General features: G+C 47.4%; 1 protein-coding gene across 5 annotated transcripts in view; it reads right to left on the bottom strand.

Moving 5' to 3' along the window:
- ARHGEF18 (Rho/Rac guanine nucleotide exchange factor 18) overlaps nt 1-22,690 on the bottom strand; it is a 1,645,252-nt gene that overhangs the window by 131,311 nt on the left and 1,491,251 nt on the right. For all 5 annotated transcript variants that reach the window (XM_069649229.1, XM_069649230.1, XM_069649231.1 and 2 more), the window contains one exon: nt 1,745-2,209. In XM_069649229.1, the coding sequence (XP_069505330.1) occupies nt 1,745-2,209 (465 nt within the window). The remainder of the gene's footprint in view (nt 1-1,744; nt 2,210-22,690) is intronic.

Below are 22,690 nucleotides of genomic sequence, written 5' to 3'. Positions count from 1 at the left end.
TGGTAAGTAGCCTCCACCTCCAACCCCCGTCCAGGCACTGTGGGTAGGATTCCACCTCGCCGACCCATTACACCCCTATGGGGTTTCACACATCAGCAACATTTCTTTATTTGATCTGGTGGCTTTGCTGGGTCTGCACTTTTAACACTGAGCTAGCTTTACACTTAACATTCAGGTAACTTGGGCGTATGCTCTCCCACCAGTTTCAGAGTTTCAAACTGGCTTCTTCCAAGCTAAGGCTCACTGAGGCAGCAAACTCCCATTCCCACTCGCTTGTCTCAGTTTAGCCATCTTGGATTGGTCGACACAGGTGAAAATCTTCAAATGTTCCTCTTCCGTCCAACAATCCTGCAACATGGCCCTCTTGGCTTGGCCCATGAACGTTCTGCTCCCGATCTTACTCTCCTCATTTCGTCACCCCTCTCTCTGAGGAACACATCCTATCACACACCAGGTTAGGCTGCTTCTGCCAGTTTTTAAACTAGTGCTGGAGAAGTGATTAACATAATGAGGTTCTGATTCACAGGTATGCTTCCCCATATGTTTTGTGGATTGAGACTGGCCTAGTCTAAATGGATCTATCATCATTTTAATTATGGGCAGTGTTCATGGTCTCCTGCAGGTGTTGTGTCCTAATGAGGACCCAGTCCTTTACCAGGTTCCTATGCACAGATGCTATAAATATCCCATCTGACACTTTGGAATCAGTAGGTATAATCATGGTGCCTGCAGAATCACAACTCAGGATTTTCTGTGTCCCTGTGAGTGTAGTTGTGTTTTTCTGGCAGTGCTCTGTGGAGCACAATGGGTGGCTGCATGTGACAACACTCCCACTCTATGCATGAACCACAGCCGGGTCACAGACAGAAAAAAAAACTTCACTTGCTAGGGGCACAACATGTCATCAATGTTTCTGTTGCATATTCTTAGGGGTGTTTCCATGTGAAAGTGGGTTTTAGGGGCTGGACTATACACTCATGCTCCCACACACCCCGCTCCCTGAAGCACATACCCACCCTCACACCTGCCTGGGGAACGTTCACCAGACAAGGCACTATTTGCACTCCTGATGTTGACAAGGAAGGGCTGTTGGAGGATCATCCATATACCACCTCCAGGGGTCGCATCACACAGCGGGTGGCTTTTCCTGGTCTTTAGATTTGCCCAATCCTTCTCCATGGGCAACAAATCGGTAAACCTGTCAAAGGAACACTGTGGTCTTTATTTTCATCAGGTAAACTCTCTGCCGAGTTCTCATTGGACTTCTGAATCCAGGTTTGCATTTTAATGGAGACCAGCAGGGACAAGCATAAAGTATTACATACTGCTGCGTCTAACCAGTGAAACACAAAAATAGAGCCGAGCAGGGCAACCTACGGAGAAAGACCAAGAGGCACCTTCGGGGTACCCTTACCATGGAGTCTTAGGGACTCTTAGAAAAACATTCACTGGTATACATCACTAGCAACGCCTTGTTTCGGGGACTCACTGGGCAAGAGGAGCACGGGGGAAGGTAACTGAACTGAGGGAGCGGGAGGGGCAACAAAAAGGACAGTGGGCTTCCACCACAAGTCACAGTTCAGGACTTGTCCTCAAACACTGACATAGGAGAAATTGTTGCTGTATGGTTTGAAATGACACTGAAAAAAGCTACTGCGGTCTACTGCCTAAAAGTTCACCATCAAAAGAGACATGTTATGGCATTGCACAGCAGGATAGACAGAGAAGGAGTCTATGTTCTCACCGGCACAATGTCAGGAGAAAATGGGCCCGTCATGGTGGTTGCTCTTTTCTTCTTTGGGAATTCCAGTTGTTCCTTCTCTTTCTCGACTGACCGCTGTGCCTCTCTGAGTCTCTCCAGATCATGCTGGTACTCTTGTCGATGGACGTCTAGAACTCTCTGCTCGTCTCCTAAGCGCTGCTTCTCCTCATGTAGCTCTGCCTCCCACTGGCGCAGATGTGCTTCTGTCCTCTCGCACTCCCTCTGTTGCCGATCCCGCTCGCGTTCCCAGCGCTGCTGCTCCTGCCTCAGCTGGTTCTGAAGCTTGTGCACATTTGCAAGCTCTTCCTTCTGCTTCTCATAGTTACGCTGCTTTTCCTGCTCAACCAACCAGTTACCACGGGGATTTGGCACTCTGTACTGCTTCTCCCTGTCAACAGAAGAAGCTCGCTGCATTTCAATGTAGCTGTCCTGTTGGGATATGACTGCCTGGAAGAGAATAAGCAGATTATGATTCGTATGGTGACATACCCGAAACCATCTATAAGTACATGGTTCCGTAAAACTTGACATATTGACTTTTAGTCCGAAATTCGTGGGTACACCAGAAGAGTAAGGCACTGATAACATGAGCTGCAAAGTAAAGACAGAAACTAATTGTGAGGGACACAAATAATAAAAGATGGGAGACCATAACACATTTCTGGAACAACAATTCATGATGCCCTGACACAGTTTGTTCCCCAAATAAAAAGGCGACTTACCGAAATGAAAGAGATGGGCATACACACATTTATTTTGAGACATTTATACATATGAAATTTCAGTTCAAACTCATTCCTTTGCAGTAGCTCGCTTAAGATTTTAGGAATAATCAGACGATTTGGAAGTGATCTGGCAAAAATCTGCAAAATACAGATTAACTAGCAATTCTCTTTTGCCCTAAATTCTTTAATTTTCCAACCAGGAGGAAACATGTTTATCAGAAAAATGATATAATCAGAAGGGTTTAATGCTTGGGACGAGGTTAGGTGGCCCTGTGCCATGCTCTCTAGAACACAAACACAAGAGTAATGTCTAGAGAAGGCAGTAGCAACAACAGAGAATGCCCCTCCTGCACAATGCCTGCAAATGATGTTATTGGAATACAATGATGCTGCCAAGGCCCTGGTGGAATAATCTTATGATTTTAGGGAATATTACAGGAGAGAAGGAACAATGGACTCAACGTACAGTAATATCCTTTTTATTCTTAAGTAAGCCACACTTTTTGGTGAGTCACAGGACAAATGATTGTAAAGGCCACAGATTAACAGCTTGGCTGTAGGATAGGGTCAGTGTGATCCACAGGGTGTGTTAGAGTCCATAGGGTGTTCCTTTTCCATAGATTATCATCCCACTGATTTTTGAAATCCCCATTTCAACCCCTTGCACCAGATAATAGGATTGGGTTAGATAAAACGACTACAGGTTTGAAGGTATACCAACCTGAACACGAAAAGGGAGGTTCTAGGGAAAGCAGTATCAGGATAGAGTAACACCTCAAAGCAAGTGAAAATGCAGTTAATAAACTAAAAGGGCTTAGAGTCTAGAGTCCAATCCAGATCCACCGGTCTGCAAGATGTGGCTCTCGAAGTTTTGCACTAGGACTTCTATGATCCATCAACCTGGACTCTGCTAAGTGTGTCTAATGGGAGTTGAAATCCTGAACATTTGGAGAGCCAAAAGATGAAGATCCACAAGCTTCCAGCACATCCACACCTAGTAATGCGTTTCAGTTTGTGCACAGTGTCAATTGCCGTAGCAAAATTTATTTTGCTTAATCTGGCATCAATGATGCACAATATTATGGATCCTTGTAGTCTTGCGAGGTACTGCTACCAGGGCAAGACCATGTTACATTCCCACTTTATCCCTTCTGGGAAGGATTTTCTCCAACCCATTCCCACATGGGTTTTTGTCAAGCTGTAGTAATTATACCCAAAAAGCAACCCTCCTTGAACAGAGCCAGCCCTCTTTCAACGGAGTCAGCTAGTGGATGATCCTTGGTTTTACTTGGTGTGTTAAGTGTTACAATGATTTGGAAAATCTGAGTCAGCCCAACACTCCATTCCCCACATATGAGTTATCAAATAGCTTGTATGCTTAGGATCAACCAATAGTTATAGCGGTGGAGCAATTGCGCATTCTTACTGGCATCGCTGCAACTGAGTAGGTTTGTTCGCAAGAAGAGCTTGCACGTGGAGCACCAAAGCAGAGTCTGTGACTTTGCCTTTCTTCTTGTTCTTGGCATTGGGCTCTGCAGGACATGCCAGGGTTTGTATCCGAGAGGTGAGCTCACTAGAAAGTCCTACTCCGAAAAATCATAGCCACAGTCAGACCAGACATTCTTTGTACACGACTCAAACATGGAAAATATGCTCTTAGGCAGACATTTTCTGAATTTCTCTACATGACAGGCACGCCCTCATGAAATGATCACACTGAGCATATACTTCCTCAAGACTACTTTCCGAAAAGGCACTTTTGCTTGCGGGACCCCCCTACACTTCATTAGTGAAGGGAACTTAATGACATAGTAAGAGGGTCCAGAGAGGTCCCTTGGGAAGCACTATGGAAAGCCTCAGTTTACCATTTCCAGGGTTTGCATCACCAAGGTGGTGGCTTCTCCTGGTCCCCCAGTCACCTCCCTTGGCCACTCCATAAGTGACTCTGTCATCGGAAGTACTTACAGTAGACGCCATCATCTGCAGATGAGTAGCCAGGGTAAAATGGCCTAATGAGGTTGTTGTAAAAGATGATCTGTGACACTGAAGGAAAGTTGATCAAGTTCCTTTAGTAAGATATTACATGAGTCCCTTAAGTAACAGGACAGGAACCCACTGGCTCCCACCACCTAGGATACATCCTTTCAACTGCCAGTAGTTGAACGCCAGGCACACAGAATTCGTGCATTCACACATACACATTCTAAGATTCCATCATTCACTCTGACCTCACACATTCCAAACCTGAATCCATGAAGCAAGGCACATCACACCTCCCTTTGTTAAACACACACACACACGATTCTGAGCATCCCATTAGAAAGAGCAATAGAATGTGTGAACAATACTGCTGCAGCAACCAACAGCAAGTGAAGGCCCTATGCCCTCAACCAGACACACTGGTAAGAAGATGCTGCCCAAACGTCCCTCTATGATGGGTATACCACTAGTCTGGGTGCTACTCAGACACAGGGTCTTGTCTCAACATAAATATATCAAAAGAGTAGCTGCCCCCACCTTTTCACTTGCATTAGCTAGATTCTCAGGCTAGATTCTGTGTGAACAGGACCAGAAAACGCACATACCTTCTCAGCATAAAACATTAGTCTACTCCATATTATTGTTTCCATGTGATATACAGATCACTTCTTTAATTATGAAAAACACACCAATATATTCCAAATTGAAAAAACTATCTGTATACCATTAGGTGTTGTGAGGGTAATAGCCAATCATTAATTTATCACCAATCACGGTACATTTAGTGGTTCTGATAAGGCCCCAACTGGGACTGAGTCCAAACATTACAATTATTGAACAAGAACTCCATCATTCACTGGTCAATCCCACTGAAGTCTTCTGTGCCTCCCCCAACCCCACCCGTCTTGGCAAACCTCCCCATAGTATTTCCAAGATACGCAGTGGCATGAGTCACTTTCCCTACGGCAGCGAATGTCATACATGCAATCAGGTTCATATTATGCAATCTTTCCACTATCTTCATCATGACTGGCAGCTTTAGCTACAGCAGGCTCCCCAACTTCTCAACCCAACTCCCTTATTCCTGCACTTCCCAGGTAGGCCCAGTCGCGGCTGCTTTGGGTTCAGGGCCCCGGCCCCGGAACACCCGTGCGGGAAAACCTTTGGGAACTGTGACCCCCTAGTGACGCCGCTCATAATAGTATAAAACCAGAGATGGATAGGACTCCATTTTGTAAAGCACCAACTCCATTTTGTAATATTAAGACAACCAAGAGATTCCAACGCGAGCCTGCAGCTCGCCCAGACAGGCACGCACAGCGAGCGAGTCTCCCCCCCCCACCCTCACCTCCTCCCCCTTTTGCCGTCCCTGCAGTTGTTCGGTTCCCATGAGAAGATTGGCTGCGAGAATGCAACAAAATCCACACTATCTTCTGTCTTCCGTTTTACTTCATTGATCCGATACAGCCCTGAGCAGGGGCCAGAGCAAAAGCTATCTGTCTCTATAAACCTGCCCAACACCCCCACAGACCCTGGCCATAAAAAACATGATGCCCCTTAGGATAGAGTCAACAGCTAAAGAATGGCCCTTGAGCTCCTCTTGATCATTTATGCTTTAACATAGACAGAGCCAACATACCTCTTGCATACAGGATCGAGTAAACCTAATGTGGGCCAGTGTGTATATGAGTAAACAGTATAATATGTATGTATAACCAGAAATCCTCATGTTCAACTTTAACAATGAACGTATGATGTATACTAACATGGGACATAAGAATGCTCATGGAAAAAAATTGCAACAATGTAATGCATAATCAATAGAACATTGTACACATCAGCACGGAGCTACCTCATTTCCATTAGTCTATAAATTCAAATGTAAATGTATGTGTAACATTGTGTAAACATAATATGGCAGCTAGTCCCTCCCAGCAAGCCATAATCTCTGCTAAAGGTGCACATACAGGCCGCAAGTCATGAACCGCCTCTTTTCCTTACATATGTAAATGATGAACACTGACTCAAGTATATGTTTTATTTCTTAAATGAACTCTGTTTCTCTTTGTTATAAGAATATCGAGCCAAATGGAAAATATAGTATGTTTTAAACCAGTATGACTTGAGTGCAACACAGCAAACCACATGTAACAAGCCTGTATGTAAAATTGTGTTCTAAAAGCCCCATTTCATTGTGCAACGAAGAACCGTACCGCAAAGTCGTCTCGATTCTCCCATGCCATCATGGTGTCAAACTAGGTCAGCAGAGAGTTAATGTTTGGACATTCGATCACTGAACCCCCACCATGAAATGTACACCCATAGTGATATGTGCCTTTTGCGAACCACTCATTTCAGACATATACTTAAAATCCCCTTTGTTGTGACCCCCATGAGCCCTATCGCTTAGTCAGTATATTCTGAATTATCATCACAGGCCAAGTGCAGTATTTAATGGATGAAGTTTAATCTATGACCAGTAATAAATAACCTACCTTTGAACTATGTTTTTACAAGTATTCGAGATATAGGTCTCTGAGGTTATTGGACAAACAGATTATGGTAGTGAATGAATGGGAGCGCGTGGCCACAAGGGAAAATGTCACATGGTCAGGGCAACCAAAGAAACATAAGTGTCAACCCGGCATACCAGCTCGATGAGCGCAGCGGACCGATTGACCCGGGACATCACGTCATCTCACCACGTGCCTTCAAGCCAATCGAGCACCTCCGACCCTATGGCACCTATAGGTGACCACTCTTAGTGTCCAATCCAGACTACTTTTGTGCCCCCTAGGCCTTCCCAAAGCTGATGGTGTTTTTTTTGTATATAACTAAATTGTAACATGTTTTCTGCAGAGCGCTCTCGGCGTGAGCAGAGCAGATTCTGCTTGCCCTATTTTAGATAAAGCTTTCCTTACCTCCAGCACTTGGTCTTGGTCTCATTCCCTCTTGGGATGCGTTTTTATTAACTCCATTGGGAGAATTAACTGTATTTTTGGGGGTCTCTCACTTACAATGGTGAGCCAACGCGATAGCGTTCTTTTCCGTCCTTCTGACACGAGATGTTCCCCTGCTTTGACCCAGAGTGCTCTCCCTCAAGAGCTACCCACCATTGGCAACCGGTACACCTAGATGTGTGCACTCAGTAGGGCGAGAGGGTATGGTATCCCCTTTTACAAAACCCACCGTACCACTCGCCGGAGCCGGGCGTGGTCTTTGAGCGAGGAGCGGCGCACTGACCCTATCGGGTCCAGAGGGTCTCGGATCAAGACGGACACGCGAGTATCAAGTGCGGGTGGTATTGAAAGATGGGTGGGAGTCAGATTAGAGGGTCTTGGGACAAACTGTATATTTCAGGTGAAGAGGGGTGAGAAATTTGTAGCACTGGGGGTAAAAAGGGGTTAAGAGGTCTAGGCTATTTCTTTCTTCTCTATATTCCGTCCTACTCAAATTCTATTGCATATGGCCATTAGGATTGTAAGGTGAAAGCTGAATAGAGGTTAAGGGATCCTATCTCCGTTGGGGGGTGGAAGTCGGCACTGCATAGTGCTATCTCCACTAGTACAGGATCTAGGAGTGTGGGAAAATTGAGGAAAAAGAGGATAATGTAGGGGTCGCAAAGGAAGACCCGGAGTAGTATTTAGAAACGCTTCTTCCAACTTTGTCTTACCTATCCCTTTTTTCTCTCCCTTTCGGGTGGGCTAGAACATGTGAGGAGGGGGTATTGTTAAGTGGGGGTAAAACCGGGTATTGGGGACGGTGAGGTACAGTACACATTGTCTATGTTTTTTTGTTACATGTGAAATCTGTTAAGTGGTTTTTTATGGGAAAACAGTGTTTTTGTGTGCGAGTATTAAAGGCATGGTCTAGTAAAAAATTATTTAAAAAATAGATGGGCAACATTAAAAAAAAAAATACTAGCATTCTCTTTTTTAAAACTTCCTATGTAAAATTTTGAGCTATTCAAGCTCAAAATTCGCAAAAGCAAGCACATGGGCGCATCCATTTTGTGAAATGGATGCCCTCCTGTGCTGGCTTTTGCGGCACTAATGAAGGAAAAGCCAGCCAGCTGTAGTAAACAAAAGCTACCGCTGGGTGGCTTTCCCTTCATTAGTGCTGTACGCGGAGGACGGGGACCGGAGACCAGAGCAGGAAAGCTGCAGCTGAATCTCGGTAAGTGCTAGTTATTTAAAAAAAAAACAAAAATAAGCACTAGCTGCGTTTTCTTTTCTAAGTTTTCCTGGGCTGGAGGAGCCCGGAAAACTTAGAAATAAAACCGCAGCTTTAAAAACGTTGTATTTATATTTGCGGTCGCTTTTGAAGCGAACGCAAACATAAATACAACGTTATTGTGTTGAAAACCGCAGCGTTTTCCAACCGCAGAAACACAACGCGGTTGTGTTTACATGCCGCGTAGTGTTTCTGCCTACAGCTGTTTTCCCATTTGGGGCTCTCGGGCTCCCCGTGGGGAGCCCGAGAGCCCCAAATGGGAAATGCTAAATGCTGTGTTGTTTCTGCCTAAATCTGCTTTCCCATTTGGGGCTCCCGTGGGGAGCCCGAGAGCCCCAAAAGGGAAAGCAGATTCAGGCAGAAACACAACGCGGTTGTGTTGGAAAACGCTGCGGTTTTTCTTTCCGAGTTTCTCAGGCTCCTCCGAGCCGGAGGAGCCTGAGAAACTTGGAAAGAAAAACCGCAGCGTTTTCTAACACAATAACGTTATATTTATGTTTGCGGTCGCTTCAAAAGCATTTACTACAGCTGGCTGGCTTTTCCTTCATTAGTGCTGCAAAAGCCAGCACAGGAGGGCATCCATTTCACAAAATGGATGCGCCCATGTGCTTGCTTTTGCAAATTTTGAGCTTGAATAGCTCAAAATTTTACATAGGAAGTTTTAAAAAAGAGAATGCTAGTATTTTTTTTTATGTTGCCTATCTATTTTTTAAATACATTTTTTTACTAGACCATGCCTTTAAGTGACTAGGTTTGACACTGTATGAGACGTGGTGTACCCATAATGATGCTGTCTAGAAGTATTGAAAGTAAGGGAACAGTTCAATTCGTTTGAGAAGAATTGCATAAGTGCATTGAGTTGGTCATACAAAAGGTGTACGAGTATATGTAAGAATTGGTAACTGAATTACATTGACAGTAACGTACAATGGGAGCAGAGACGCCCCTCGCTCATATTTGTAAGACACTACCAGGGTATGCAGAAAAGATAAGTACCACGATCAATGGGTTGTGGAGCTGAAGGGAGAAGGGTTACCCCAAGTCTGGCCAGAGGGAGGGTCCTTTGATAAAACGGTACTAGACATGGTGGCCACCTGTTTGTCTATTAAATATAAGGGGAAACAGTTGCAAAACAGAAGAGAGATATTGGACTTGTGGTGTCTTTTTGGAAAAATGCAGTGAAAATAATAAATCTCCCCTGACAACAACTGTCAGTGAAGAGGCGATCACATAGAGCGAGAAAATGGTAGAGGTCACACGTGTATATCCTTTATTGTCAAAACCAGTGCCTGCAGAAGGATACAGTGACCCTGTATATGTAGCACAACCCACAGCGCCTCCCATAGTAAAACCATCTAGCAGGGCACCACCCCCTTATGAAAGTAAAGGGGTAACTAGACAGGTAAGTACCCCCACAATCGATATTGAAAAGCTCACACAGGATCCAGACTCGCGACCGACGATGGCTCGAACTGAGTTCTCTCTTCTAAGAGCTATGGGCGAACAAGGGGAGGGGGGGTCACTCACCCCCCCAGGTAGAACGTGATGAGACGCCCCAGCCCAGTGTAGGGACGAGAAGATGGATGGAAGAAGGGAGAGATATTATTCTGAATAAATGACACCCCCCATGCAAATAATAGAAATAAACACAGCTGACAGTGAACGCGAGGTAGAAGAGGGAGGTGTGGCATGAGACCGTGATGAGGAATATTGGAGCGACTTAGAGGAGCAGGAAGAGGAAGGAAGAAGGTTGGGAATTCCCACCGTTGGGGCTTCTTTTGGAGGGGGGTTGTCTCCCATGGAAGAATGGAGGGGGAGTTTAAGGAACAGAACCGAGCGCATGGCTGTAATTGGAAAGGGAAGAGGGGAGTACTATAAAGGGGGTAAAAGTTTACAGCTGCCACTAATGCACAGGGGGGCAGGGAGGCCAAATGACATACCATGGGCTCAAATAGACAAGGCCAACCTACTCAAACAGCTACCTCCACTGTCAGGAGGCGCCAGCAAGTGGATATATGCATTTGAGAAACATACAGCGGGAGTGCCCTTGGCGGTGGGGGATGTTAAAAGCCTGCTGGTATCTGCAGTGGGAGACCAAGCCAACAGGGTCTGGGCAAAGGCGGGGTTCCCTGGAATAACATCAGACTGTGACCGCCATGATGGGGCCTCGTTCAACACAGTGCGAGCACGCGTATGGGATGCATTAAGACAAACATTCCCAGACACTCCAGATTTACAGTCAGTGATGCAATGCACAATGAATGATGAGGAAGATGCAATGTCTTTCATTCTCCGGGTGCAGGAAATGTGGAGAGCAGAAACGGATACGGCCTGGTGTCAATCAAAATCCCTGTTCTACTTCATTATAAAGAGGGGGCCCCCGAAGGAAGTGCAGAAGGCCCTTGATAAAATAGCTGGGATAGAAGCCAGGGGGTGGCCTGAAATTCAAAGAATCATAGTGCACCACTGTAAAAGGATCAAAGAGAAGGAAAAGGAGATAGCCCAGCGGCGGTTGGCAGACGAAACAAAGTTAGTGCAAACTAAACTGCTGAAGGTCAGTGCAGTAGCAGCAACCAGCGCGGCAGGAAGGAAGCAGGAGGAGGAAGACGGCCAGATGGGAATACCAATGCAGATGGTGGCAAAGTGGACAGGTAATGGCCAGGACCAATGGTCCGGGGAAAGTCAATATGAGAGACCACAGTGGCCATCGAGAGGTGGGCGGGGCAATAGAGGTGGGTTCAGGGGAATAGAGAGTAAGAGGTGCAGGGTATGGAGGGCCCCGAGGGGGAATGCAAGGACAGTGTTGGAATTGTGGGAGATGGGGACATTTTATGAGAGAATGTCGTAGCAGGCCTAGTAACCCCTATCCAAACGAACACCAGACTGGGCACCCTCACCCAGGGAGCCCCTACGGGCTAGCGATGGACGGGAATAGGAGAGACAGCCAGCCCGACCCAAGATACATGAACGAGAGCCCAATGCCCACGCAAAATACGTCTCCAGACTCCCAGTGCCATGACAATACTACCCCCATGCGCAATAATGCTTACGCCACTACAGCAAATGGTGCACCAACAACACCGTGTAGAGGGACAACAATGCTAACAGGAAATGTTTTTGATGTAGCCGAGCTCCCATGGCATTCAGCATAGGACAGCAAACAGAGAGCACTTGTGTGTCCAGTACTGTCGACGACCCGTAACGCAACAGAGGAACCACTGGTGGGGGCGGCGATAGGAACCAAAGAATTAATTTTTATGGTAGATTTGTGAGCGGAAAAATCATGCCTCAAGGAGGGCAGGTTCCCGCTTTCTAATTGGACCTTGGAAATGCAGGGGTTCTCTGGGGCAGTGGTTGAGGTTTCATACACTGAAGAGCTAGACATAACGGTGGGGGGAAAAACTATACGTGTGCCCCTGCTGTATTACGAAGAGTCACCCATTAATTTACTGGGGAGGGATCTTCTCAGCAAACTCAACATTACCATATCCTTCACTGACACAGGGATAGTGTGCTCTACACCAGGCAAATGCGCAATCCGCGCCATGCTAGTGATACACACTCAAGCGAATTTCCTTCAAACACGGGGCATACCTGTAAACCCAGACATGTTTTCACAAGGATTGAGGATACTCGCGAGGGTAGTACCAGAATTGGAAAGTGAAAAATGGAGGGTGCCTTCCGAATTTGTTTTCCACCCAATCACAGACCCGGAAATAATGCCAGGGTCCATAGTATCCCTAGATATACATGCAGTACAAGTGTCATCTCAAAGAATAACAGTAATAGCAATGGATATGCAGGGATGCCAGTGGAGAGCAGTGCTGTGCATCGATGCCAATACGGCCCTGCGAGAGCTGACAGATGAGGAACTTTTATGACACAGAGGATGAAGGGGAAGCAGTGATGGAAATTGCAATCCCCTGTGATGTTAAGATTCAAAGAAGAGAAGTGCCACTACCCCTTGTAGCAGTGATTAAAGCTCCACCAGCATATTTTGAGGAAGATATGTCTCGAGTACCACAGCAGCTGTGGACCACAGGCCCACATGACGTAGGGTTACTGCATGAAGTGACTCCAGTGAAAATCAAGCTCAAACCCGGGGCCATTTTACCTCGGGTAAAGCAATATCCCCCGTCTAAAGAAGCTGAGGAAGGGATGAAAGACAATTTATGCACTAATGACACAAGGAATATTAGTGCCATCCAACTTGCCCTGCAACACCTGCATTTACCCAATCAAGAAAGCTAAGGGAGGGGCGTGGAGGATGATCCAGGACCTACGCCCCCTCAATGACGTAGAACAGAAGGAGTTCCCTCTTGTCCCGAATCCTGCTTCAATCTTATGTAGTATCCCAACAGAGGGCACTCATTTCACGGTAGTGGACCTAAAAAACACCTTCTTCTCAATTCCCCTTGACCAAGGTTCATGGTACCTGACGGCATTCACGCTAGGGGGGGGAAGAGGTAGGAGCACTGCAGGCTGCCACAAGGATACTGTGAGAGCCCAGTATTTTCTACAGAATATTGCATGAAGACCTTGGAAACATACACACAACGAGTCCCATAATTCAGTACGTAGACAATTTGTTAGTCTGTGGTAAAGAAGAAGAGTGCAGAAGGGACTCTATCACTCGGCTAACACACCTTGCGCAGAAAAGGTACAAGGTAGATGGACAAAAGCTGCAATACTGCTTGACTGAGGTGCTATACTTAGGTCAACTGATATCCAAAGACTGTAAAAGAATCATACCTGACAGAGCAGCCGCAATACAAGCAGTAAAAGAACCCAATACAGTAAAAGAGATGCAAAAGTTGCTCGCCATGTGTAATTACTACAGTGCATGGATATTGGATTATGCAGCATACATAAAGCCCCTTTTGCAGGCTCTCAAGGAAGCACAGCGGGAAAACAAATTTACAATGGACACAGGAAATGCATACCGCTTTTCACAATCTCAAAGAACTGATATCCACTGCCCCAGTTCTCGCAACCCCCAACTATGAGCAGTAGTTTTATTTATTCTCACATTGTAATGGCACACTCATGACAGCGGTACTAACACAAAAGCCATCCTTGGGTCACAAGCCCCTAGCATTTTACAGTGGAACACTGGATGCAGTAATGCAAGGACACTTTGCTTGCGAACAGGCTTCTGCAGCCGCCACGTTCGCGATAGAAAAAAGCTCTACAATCGTGATGGGATGCTCTGTCACGTTATACATGGAACACTCCCTGTTTGCCATCCTTGAAAGATCAAAAAGTACACTAACCACTCAAAGAGCCAAAGCATATGAATTGATTATTTCTAGTTCAAACACTCATTTCGTACGGTGCAAAAGTGTAAACCCAGCCACATTTATCACAGAAACATACACAGTAAAAGACATGCAACAGCACAACTGCGCCACATACACAGGAGATGATGATGATGACATGCCCAAGGCACACGAAAATGCACCGTCAGAGGGAGAAGAACAAGTTACTTCTTACCTTGTAACGTTCTTTCGACGGGATGTTCCTCCGACGTATTCCTCATCTTAGATATCTCCTTCCAGCTCTGCTGGCCTCGGAAAAATTTTTCTCTCTAGAGGGCGCTGCGCGTCGACGTCCTCCGAGTCGATGTCCCTCGACAGCCGCCGTATCGACGTCGACGTCATCCTGCCTATAAAGGCCGCGCGCAGCGTCCGTTGCTCAGTTCCGTTTTGTAGCCCACAATAATACTTTCTGGACTAAACTAATCACCCTGAAGGAGCGTAAGCTGCAACAACAAGGGAAGTAGAACTGCGGGGATGGATGGGAGGGTCGATGAGGAATACGTCGGAGGAACATCCCGTCGAAAGAACATTACAAGGTAAGAAGTAACTTGTTCTTCGAAGGGATTGTGTCCTCCGACGTATTCCTCATCTTAGATAGGCTCCCATAGCAGTATTCTATTATCGGAGGAGGGAGTACTGACTTCACACTGTCTTCTATTGATGAATAGAATGCAGTACACCCCTTCCAAACCTAGTCTCTTGACTGGAGGAGGAATCCAAATTGTAAAAACGTGTAAAGGTATAGACAGACGACCATGTAGCGGCCGCACATATGTCTTTAACCAGCACGCCTCTTTTGAGGGCCGATGAAGCTGCAATACCTCTGGTCGAATGAGCCCTAAGGTTTTGAGGGGGCTCTTTCCCTGCCAGTTTATAACATTCCAGAATGGCTAGAATGATCCATCTGGAAATGGCCTGCTTAGTTATTGGTAACCCCAGCTTGTGACCTGCGTAACCTACAAACAGCTGGTCTGCCTGTCTTATCCTGGCTAGTCTACTGATGTAAAAACTTAAAGCCCTCCTAGGGTCTAGCCTGTGTAACCTCTCTTCCTCTTTCCCCGCGTGAGGAGGAGGATAGAAAGATGGTAGGGTAATCTTCTGAGTGATATGGAATTCAGAAACCACCTTTGGGAGTTAATTAAGCTTCACTTGCAGGACAACTTTGTCTTTGTGAAATATTGTGTGAGGGGGTTTACAAGAAAGAGCTTGTAATTCGCTCACCCTTCTAGCAGATGTAAGTGCTATTAATAAAACAGTTTTAAGGGTAAGGAATCTTAACGAACAAGAATGGAGAGGTTCGAAAGGTGTACCCATCAGGAAAGTTAGTACTAAGTTTAAATCCCATAGGGGAACTTGGAATGGTCTTGGGGGATAAACATTGGTTAACCCCTTTAAAAACTGCATTACCAAGGGTAATTTGAAATAGGATGGTTCTTCCGCAGTACCTTAAAGATGGATAGCGCTGCGAGATAGCCCTTAATGGTGCCAACTTGAAGGCCTGAATTTGCCAAATATAGTAGGAAGGACAAAACCATTGGTGTACCACATGAAAAAGGGTCGATATTCTGTTCTCTACACCAGCTGCAAAATCTGTTCCAACGGCAGCGGTATAAAGACTTTGTTGCTGGCCTCCTTGCCGAAAGCAACACCTCCATAACATCATCAGGTAGGTCGCAATCCTTGTACCTCAGCCTTTCAGAAGCCAAGCGTGAAGGTTGAGGGTTTTGATGTCTGGATGGAGAACCTGACCTCCCCTCTGTGAGAGTAGGTTCTCTCTGAGTGGAAGTCGAATTGGAGGGCAGATGGACAAGTCTAGAAGGTCCGAGTACCACGTTCTCCTGGCCCAATCCGGGGCAATTAGGATCATGGTTCGCCGGAATCTTCTCAACCTCCTGATCATTTGAGGAATGACAGGGACCGGTGGGAACGCGTACAGAAGCGGAAACTCCCAGTCCACTATGAACGCGTCTCCCAGAGCTCCTCTCGGGGGAAATTCCCTTGAGCAGAACAGGTCGCATTTCCTGTTTAGGCTGGTGGCGAACAGATCTACCTGAGGGGTTCCCCAAAGGGCGAAGATCTCTTGAAGGACTTCCTGAGCTAGCTCCCACTCGTGTGTTCTGCCTGCTCAGAGCGTCCGCTGTCAAGTTCTTCTCTCCGGCTAGGTGAACTGCCGATAGAGAGATTCCTTCTTGGATTGCCCAAAACCAGAGCTGCATCGCCTCTCTGCACAGGGGTAGTGATCCTACGCCTCCTCTTTTGTTGAGGTAATGCATGGCCACCGTGTTGTCCGTCATTATCAGGACGTTCTTCCCTTGTACAGCTGGCAGGAACGCCTTCAGCGCAAGTCTGATGGCTCTCAGCTCTAACAGGTTGATGTGTAGTCTGGACTCCGATGGAGACCAACGACCGCTGATGGTCAAGTCGTTGGCGTGGGCTCCCCACCCCGTGAGTGAGGCATCCGTGACTACTGTTATCTCCGGCCAGGGTTGCCAAAACTGTTCTCCTTTCAGAATGTTCTCCTGACAGGCCCACCACTGAAGGTCTCGAGCCACCCTGCTGGGAACCTGAAGAAGATCTGTCATTCTCCCTGAGAATTGTGACCACTGAGTCCTCAGTGCCCACTGGAGGGATCTCATTCTCAGGCGAGCCTCTGGCACTAGGAAAATGCAGGATGCCATGAGGCCTAGCAACCTCAAAAAGTCGAAGGCTGGGAGACGTTGGGCATGTTGGAACTTGGTAACCATCTGTAGAATATCTTGAGCCCTCACCTCTGGTGGCGAGGCTTTTCCCAGGGAAGTGTCCAGGATCGCTCCTATGAACTGGAGTCTCTGCGATGGTATAATTTGTGATTTCTTTAAATTGAGGGAGAAGCCCAGTCTGTGAAGGAAGTGGCACACGTGATTTAGCTGGATCTGAGCTTGTTCCGGAGAAACAGCCCTGATCAACCAATCGTCCAGGTAGGGGTAGACGTGAATCCCTTCCCTCCTTAGACTTGCAGCCACTACCGACATTAACTTGGTGAAGACCCTCGGGGCAGAGGTCAGCCCAAATGGCAGCACTCGAAAATGATAGTGAGAGTTGCCAATTGCGAACCTCAGGTATTTCCTGTGTTTGAGATGGATAGGCACATGGAAATAAGCGTCCTGAAGGTCCAGAGATACCAACCAGTCCTGGAACTGAAGGGCCTGGAGGATCTGAGAACGGGTAACCATCTTGAATTTGTCTTTTCTGAGGAATTTGTTCAATTCTCGCAAGTCCAAGATGGGTCTCAGTCCTCTGTCTTTCTTTTGAATGAGAAAGTAAGGGGAGTACCAGCCCTTGTTCCTCTCCGCTACAGGTACCGGTTCTATGGCACCTTTCTCTAGCAGGTCCAAAATTTCCTGCAAGAGGAACGGATCTGGAGCTTTCTAAGAGCTGATCCCCGGTGGATGACTCTGAGGTATACGTAGGAAAGGCAGGCAGTAACCTTGGGCAACTGTTTCCAATGCCCAAGCATCTGACGTGATAGCCTGCCATACCGCCAGATGTTGAGTCAACCTGCCTCCTACAGGTGTCCTGTGAGCGAAGTCCTCAGAGTGGTTTTGGGGCGGCTGATGCAGATGCCGATGGTAAAGAGGCACCTGCTGTTGCTGCGGCTTTTGAATATCTACCCCGTCCACCTCGGGTAGTTCTTCTTTGTCCCCTTTGAGCCGGTCGTCCGCTACCTCTTCCGAATGCGGAGTAGAAGCGAAAGGACTTGCCTCTCGCAGAGGTTCCTGTGGGACGAAAAGGAGTCTGACGGATTGCAGCTCCTAGGGATTTTGCTGCTTCTTTTGAAGTTTGCAGTTTCTCTAAACTGTCATCCGCCTTTTTCCCGAACAAAGAAGAGCCATCGAATGGCATGTTCAAGAGCCTGGCTTGCACATCTGGGGCAAAACCAGACTTTCTCAACCAAGCAAATCTCCTGGTTGATGTACTTGCCGCCATTGCTCTGCTGATACTGTCAGCCGAATCAATGCCCGTCTGGAGGGATTCGCACGTAGCGTCTTTACCGTCCTGTATAATATTCAGGAACGCATCCCTTTCTTCTCCCTCCGGGATGCAGTCAGCCGCTGTAGAAGCACACTCCCAAAGTGTATGGCTGAACCTAGCAAGGGTGCAAGTAGCATTAACAGATTTTAACGCCATGCTACATGCTGAAAAGACTTTCTTTGCCATAGCATCATATTTTTTATCGTCCCTGTCCTGTGGGACGGTAGGATAAGCCGTCTTGACATCGGTAGAGGATGCTGCCTGTACCACCAGACTTTCTGGGGATGGGTGTTTAGACAAAAACTCCGGGTCTGTAGAAGATACCCTGTACTTTGTAGACAGTTTTTTATTTACTGCTGGTACTACATCTGGGGTTTCCCAGTTTGTCATGATCTTCCTCTGAAGAGCTTTATGAAAAGGCACCACAGGATCCTCCTGTGGGCCTTTGTCAAGAATATCCGTGAGGTCATCTTGTTGGAAAGATTGTGAAGGTGCAGACCACCCCATGAACTCTGTGATTCTGGCCATTAAGGCTCTATAGGGGGTTTCAGCATGCTCCCCCGGGTCTGGCCTAGCAAACTCCACCTCAGGGGAAGTGTCTAACCCACTTGCCTCATGTAAGGAATCATGAAGATCCTTTAACCTGCGTTCTTCAGAGGAAAATTCCTATCTAATTAGGGTTACAGATCCCTGGAACTCAAATGTATCTTCCTGTTCAGACAATTCACCCTCTTCCAAAATTGAGGACATAGTTCTCAATTGTTCTGAACTCATAAAAGGAGTAAATCCCATTTCCAAGGCAGAGGGTGCCGAACTTGTCATTATCGGTCTCGAAAACGTCGATGTCATCGACGCCGACGTCTAAGGCTTCGAGCGTGGTGTCGAAAACAAAGGCGGAGGCCTCGATGACCTCGACAGAATTGGAATTCTGCTCGACAATCTCGACGCCATCGACGTCGAGGACCTGGGGATAGTCACTGGGTGTGTCGTAACCGTGACTTTTCTTGGCGTCGACGCCGGTGTCGAAGCTGGCGTCGAGTCGACAGACCCGTGTGTCGAAGGTCCCTTCGACAACGGCGTCGAAGACATCGACCTCGGCGTAACCCTCGTCGACGGCGTCGACGGAACCTTCGAGGAAGGTTTGGAGGTCATAGTCCTACTCGAGGGTTCGAGACGCGCTCGAGAGGTTACCTTCGCCGGGTACTGCGACTTGCAGCGTTTTTGACCTTCGGGTCTTTCGACCAGAGCATCGCTCTCGGCAGTCTTCGAGGGGGTCGAGGCCGCTTTCTCGAAGACGCTCATCATATTTTTGCGGAATTCCTCCCATTCAGCCCGGGAACTATGTTTCGTGGGGCAAGGGATTCTTTTTGGCGAAACAGAGGAAGATCTTCGACGTCTCCTATTCGAGTGCTTCGATCTCGAGGAGTGATGAGACCCACTCCGAGACCTGGAGCGCGAATGGTGACGAGGAGACAAGTGTCTCGACTTCGTCGACGAAGAAGAAGCTTTAAAAGTCTTCATTTCTCCAGCTTCCCCCTACGCTCCTTCAGGGCCTTAGCTTTCATGGACATACAGTCCTCGCATTCCGAACAATGGTGTTCAGCTCCCAAACACCACAGACAAACTCTGTGAGGGTCAGTCAACGACATCTTTTCCCCACAATCTCGGCATTTTTTGAAGCCGGATCGAGGAGTTGTCGGTTCCGACGAGGAAGCCATCGAGTACGGATCGAATGACTCGAGGTAAATAGGATTAATCTGACTAAGAACTGAGCAACGGTATTCCGAGGCACTGAGTAAGCGCGGAAAAACGGAACTGAGCAACGGACGCTGCGCGCGGCCTTTATAGGCAGGATGACGTCGACACGGCGGCTGTCGAGGGACATCGACTCGGAGGACGTCGACGCGCAGCGCCCTCTAGAGAGAAAAATGTTTCCGAGGCCAGCAGAGCTGGAAGGAGATATCTAAGATAAGGAATACGTCGGAGGACACAATCCCTTCGAAATATACTTTGTGGATGGGTCAGCCTCTATAGATTGTGAGACGGGAGAAACATGTGGGAGCAGCAGTAGTGAGAGTGGAGGACAGTGAGTTTGAAGTAATTGTGCAAAAAGACTACCACCGCATTTTTCCGCCCAAGCAGCAGAATTGGTAACGCTCATAGGAGCGTTGCACACCACAAAGGGGTGCATAGTAACAATCTATACAGACTATGCCTACATGGCAACAACAGTACATGGAGGGTTAGCAAGATGGGGGAGATGAGGGATCCTAAGGGCAGATGGGTCCCCAGTTCAACACGCAGCACTTGTAACGCTCACCTGATTCCCGTAGAGGCGCCAGTCTTGACTGGGCGTATACCGCATCTTCAAAGGTGATGTGTAACACACGGCTGGCTCTTTGGGCTGGACCTCTGTGCACTGTATGTTTGACTCGAAGGGTAAGATGTCTTAGGTAAGTGAACGCCGTGCTCTCCATCTGCCTCGGGGCAGGGTGCTGTAACCAGTTTCTTCACTGGATAAGGGGAGCAGGCCTCTTGACTTCAGAGGACTGCTGTCCGTCGTTTACTGCACGAACGGTAAGTTTCGAATAATTCTAATGTCTTTAAAGTCTTTAGTAATGATGTCTCTTGTTTTGCAGGGTTCCGGCGATGGTGGATGACGGGCTGAAGTGAGTTGAAGATGGAGCCCGTGTGATGAATAGAAGCGCCTGGAAGCACGTAAGTAAGCGCTTGTTGCCTGCTTCACGATGCGCTCTAACTGTCTTTTTATTTTGCAGGTACAAGTTCGGAGCGGCTGCAGGGTGCCGGAATACCCACTGGGTTAGATGTGGAAAGGAGTAATGGCACGTGAGTATTAAAGTTCCCCAATGTCTTTAAACGCACCTTGTTTTGTCTTTCAGATGCGGGATGCAGCGCCGAAGGCCTCCGGAGCGTGCGAAGAGTTGGTAAGCTTTTGTCTTTCAGATGCCGGAATGCAGTGTGAAGACCTCCGGAGCGCACGAAGAGTAGGTAAGCCTTTGTCTTTCAGAATGCAGCGCGAGGCGTTGGTGACAGCCGATGGCCCAGGTAAGTGAAGAGCTGTCACTGAAGACCGTAATGCTAACCTGTTCTTTCTTGTCTTTATAGGTGTTGCTGAAGACTGGATTCAGGATGGTAAGCCTTTTTCCTTAGGCCCAGGATCAGATGCAGAAGACACGATGAGCGTTCTGCTGCAGAGGATGCAGAATAACGCAAAGCAAGATTCATCCATCGGGTGTGGTTTAAATAGCCTCTTGTAGTGCTTAGGTGTCTCCTTCCACAGCCACGCCTAGGTAAGAAAAGAGTTCCTGCTTTCCAGAAGAGTTCCAGTGTTCTGAACCTAGGGAGTGGCTCCTGCCCCACCCAACAGGAAAAGTATTTCCAAACAGAAGAGGATCAGAGGCTCAACTGGCAGGCAAGTAAGCAGCATGGTCTGCTGCAGGTAAGTCCACCTAAGCATTATGAGCCCGGCGCTTCCAGCGCTGGGACTGGGCATATTTATGAGCCTGGTGCCACTGGCGCCATGACTGGGTCCAAAAGGTCCCAATTGGGACTGGTTGGCACTCGGAACCTGGGTTATGAATCCGCTTCCAAGGGAGTTGGGAAAACCCTGACCTTTTGGAAGCAGAGATCATGACAGTACCCCCCCTCAAGGCCCCTCCCAAACCGGGCTTCTCTGGGGGTTTTGGCTTGTCAGGAAATGTTCGGTGAAATCTTTTGATTAGGCGAGGAGCGTGGACATATTCAGCAGGTTCCCAGGATCTCTCTTGGGGGCCGTAGCCTTTCCAGTCAATTAGGTAAAATAGTTTAGATTTGGAGATCTTGGAGTCCAGAATGCTTTTGACTTCAAACTCGAGTTCCCCATCAACTAGGATAGGTTTTGGAGATTTAGTTAGTCGGGTTTGAGGTTGCACGGGTTTTAATAGAGAGACGTGGAAGACCGGATGTATCTTCATGTGCGGGGGCAAGTCCAACTTGACCGCTACTGGGTTTACTATGGTAGTGATGGAATAGGGACCAAGGTATCTTGGGTTGAATGTGCGTGGCCCTTTTAGAGGTAGATATTTGGTGGATAACCAGACTTGATCCCCTACTCGATATTGAGGGGCTTCCTTCCGATGTTGATCTGCTCCTTTCTTGTATTGTTCTTTAGCCCTTTGAAGGTGAGAAACAGCTTCCTTAAAGGCTTGGGTGATTGTAGAATGCAGGTAGTCTATTGCTGGTGTTTCAAGATCTTGGAGGGTATCCACTCCGAGGTTCGAGGGTGACTGCCGTACAAAAGAAAAAACGGGGTTTTCCCAGTTCCCGAATTGACAGAGTTATTGTAGGCATATTCGGCTATCCAAAGGATGTCTTTCCAAGTTTTTTCAGTTTGTTGCAGCATGCAGCATAAATACTGTTCCAGAGTTTGATTGGTCCTCTCGGTTTGTCCGTCGGTCTGAGGGTGGTGACTGGTCGATAGTCTCACATCAATTTGAGCCGACCGACAGCAACTTCGCCAAAAATGAGAAATAAATTGACTACCTCGATCCGAAATTAGAACGGAAGGAAAACCGTGCAGTCGGACGATGTTTTCGAGAAATTCTCGGGCCAGAGTTGCTGCTGTTGGCAAGCCTTTGAGCGGAATGAAATGCGCCATCTTG

This window comes from Ambystoma mexicanum, chromosome 1p, assembly GCF_040938575.1.
Source record: "Ambystoma mexicanum isolate Mex_15411 chromosome 1p, UKY_AmexF1_1, whole genome shotgun sequence".
Taxonomy (NCBI): Eukaryota; Metazoa; Chordata; class Amphibia; order Caudata; family Ambystomatidae; genus Ambystoma; species Ambystoma mexicanum.
The sequence above is the reverse complement of the archived record's forward strand: the minus strand, read 5'-3'. Positions and strand labels throughout refer to the sequence as shown.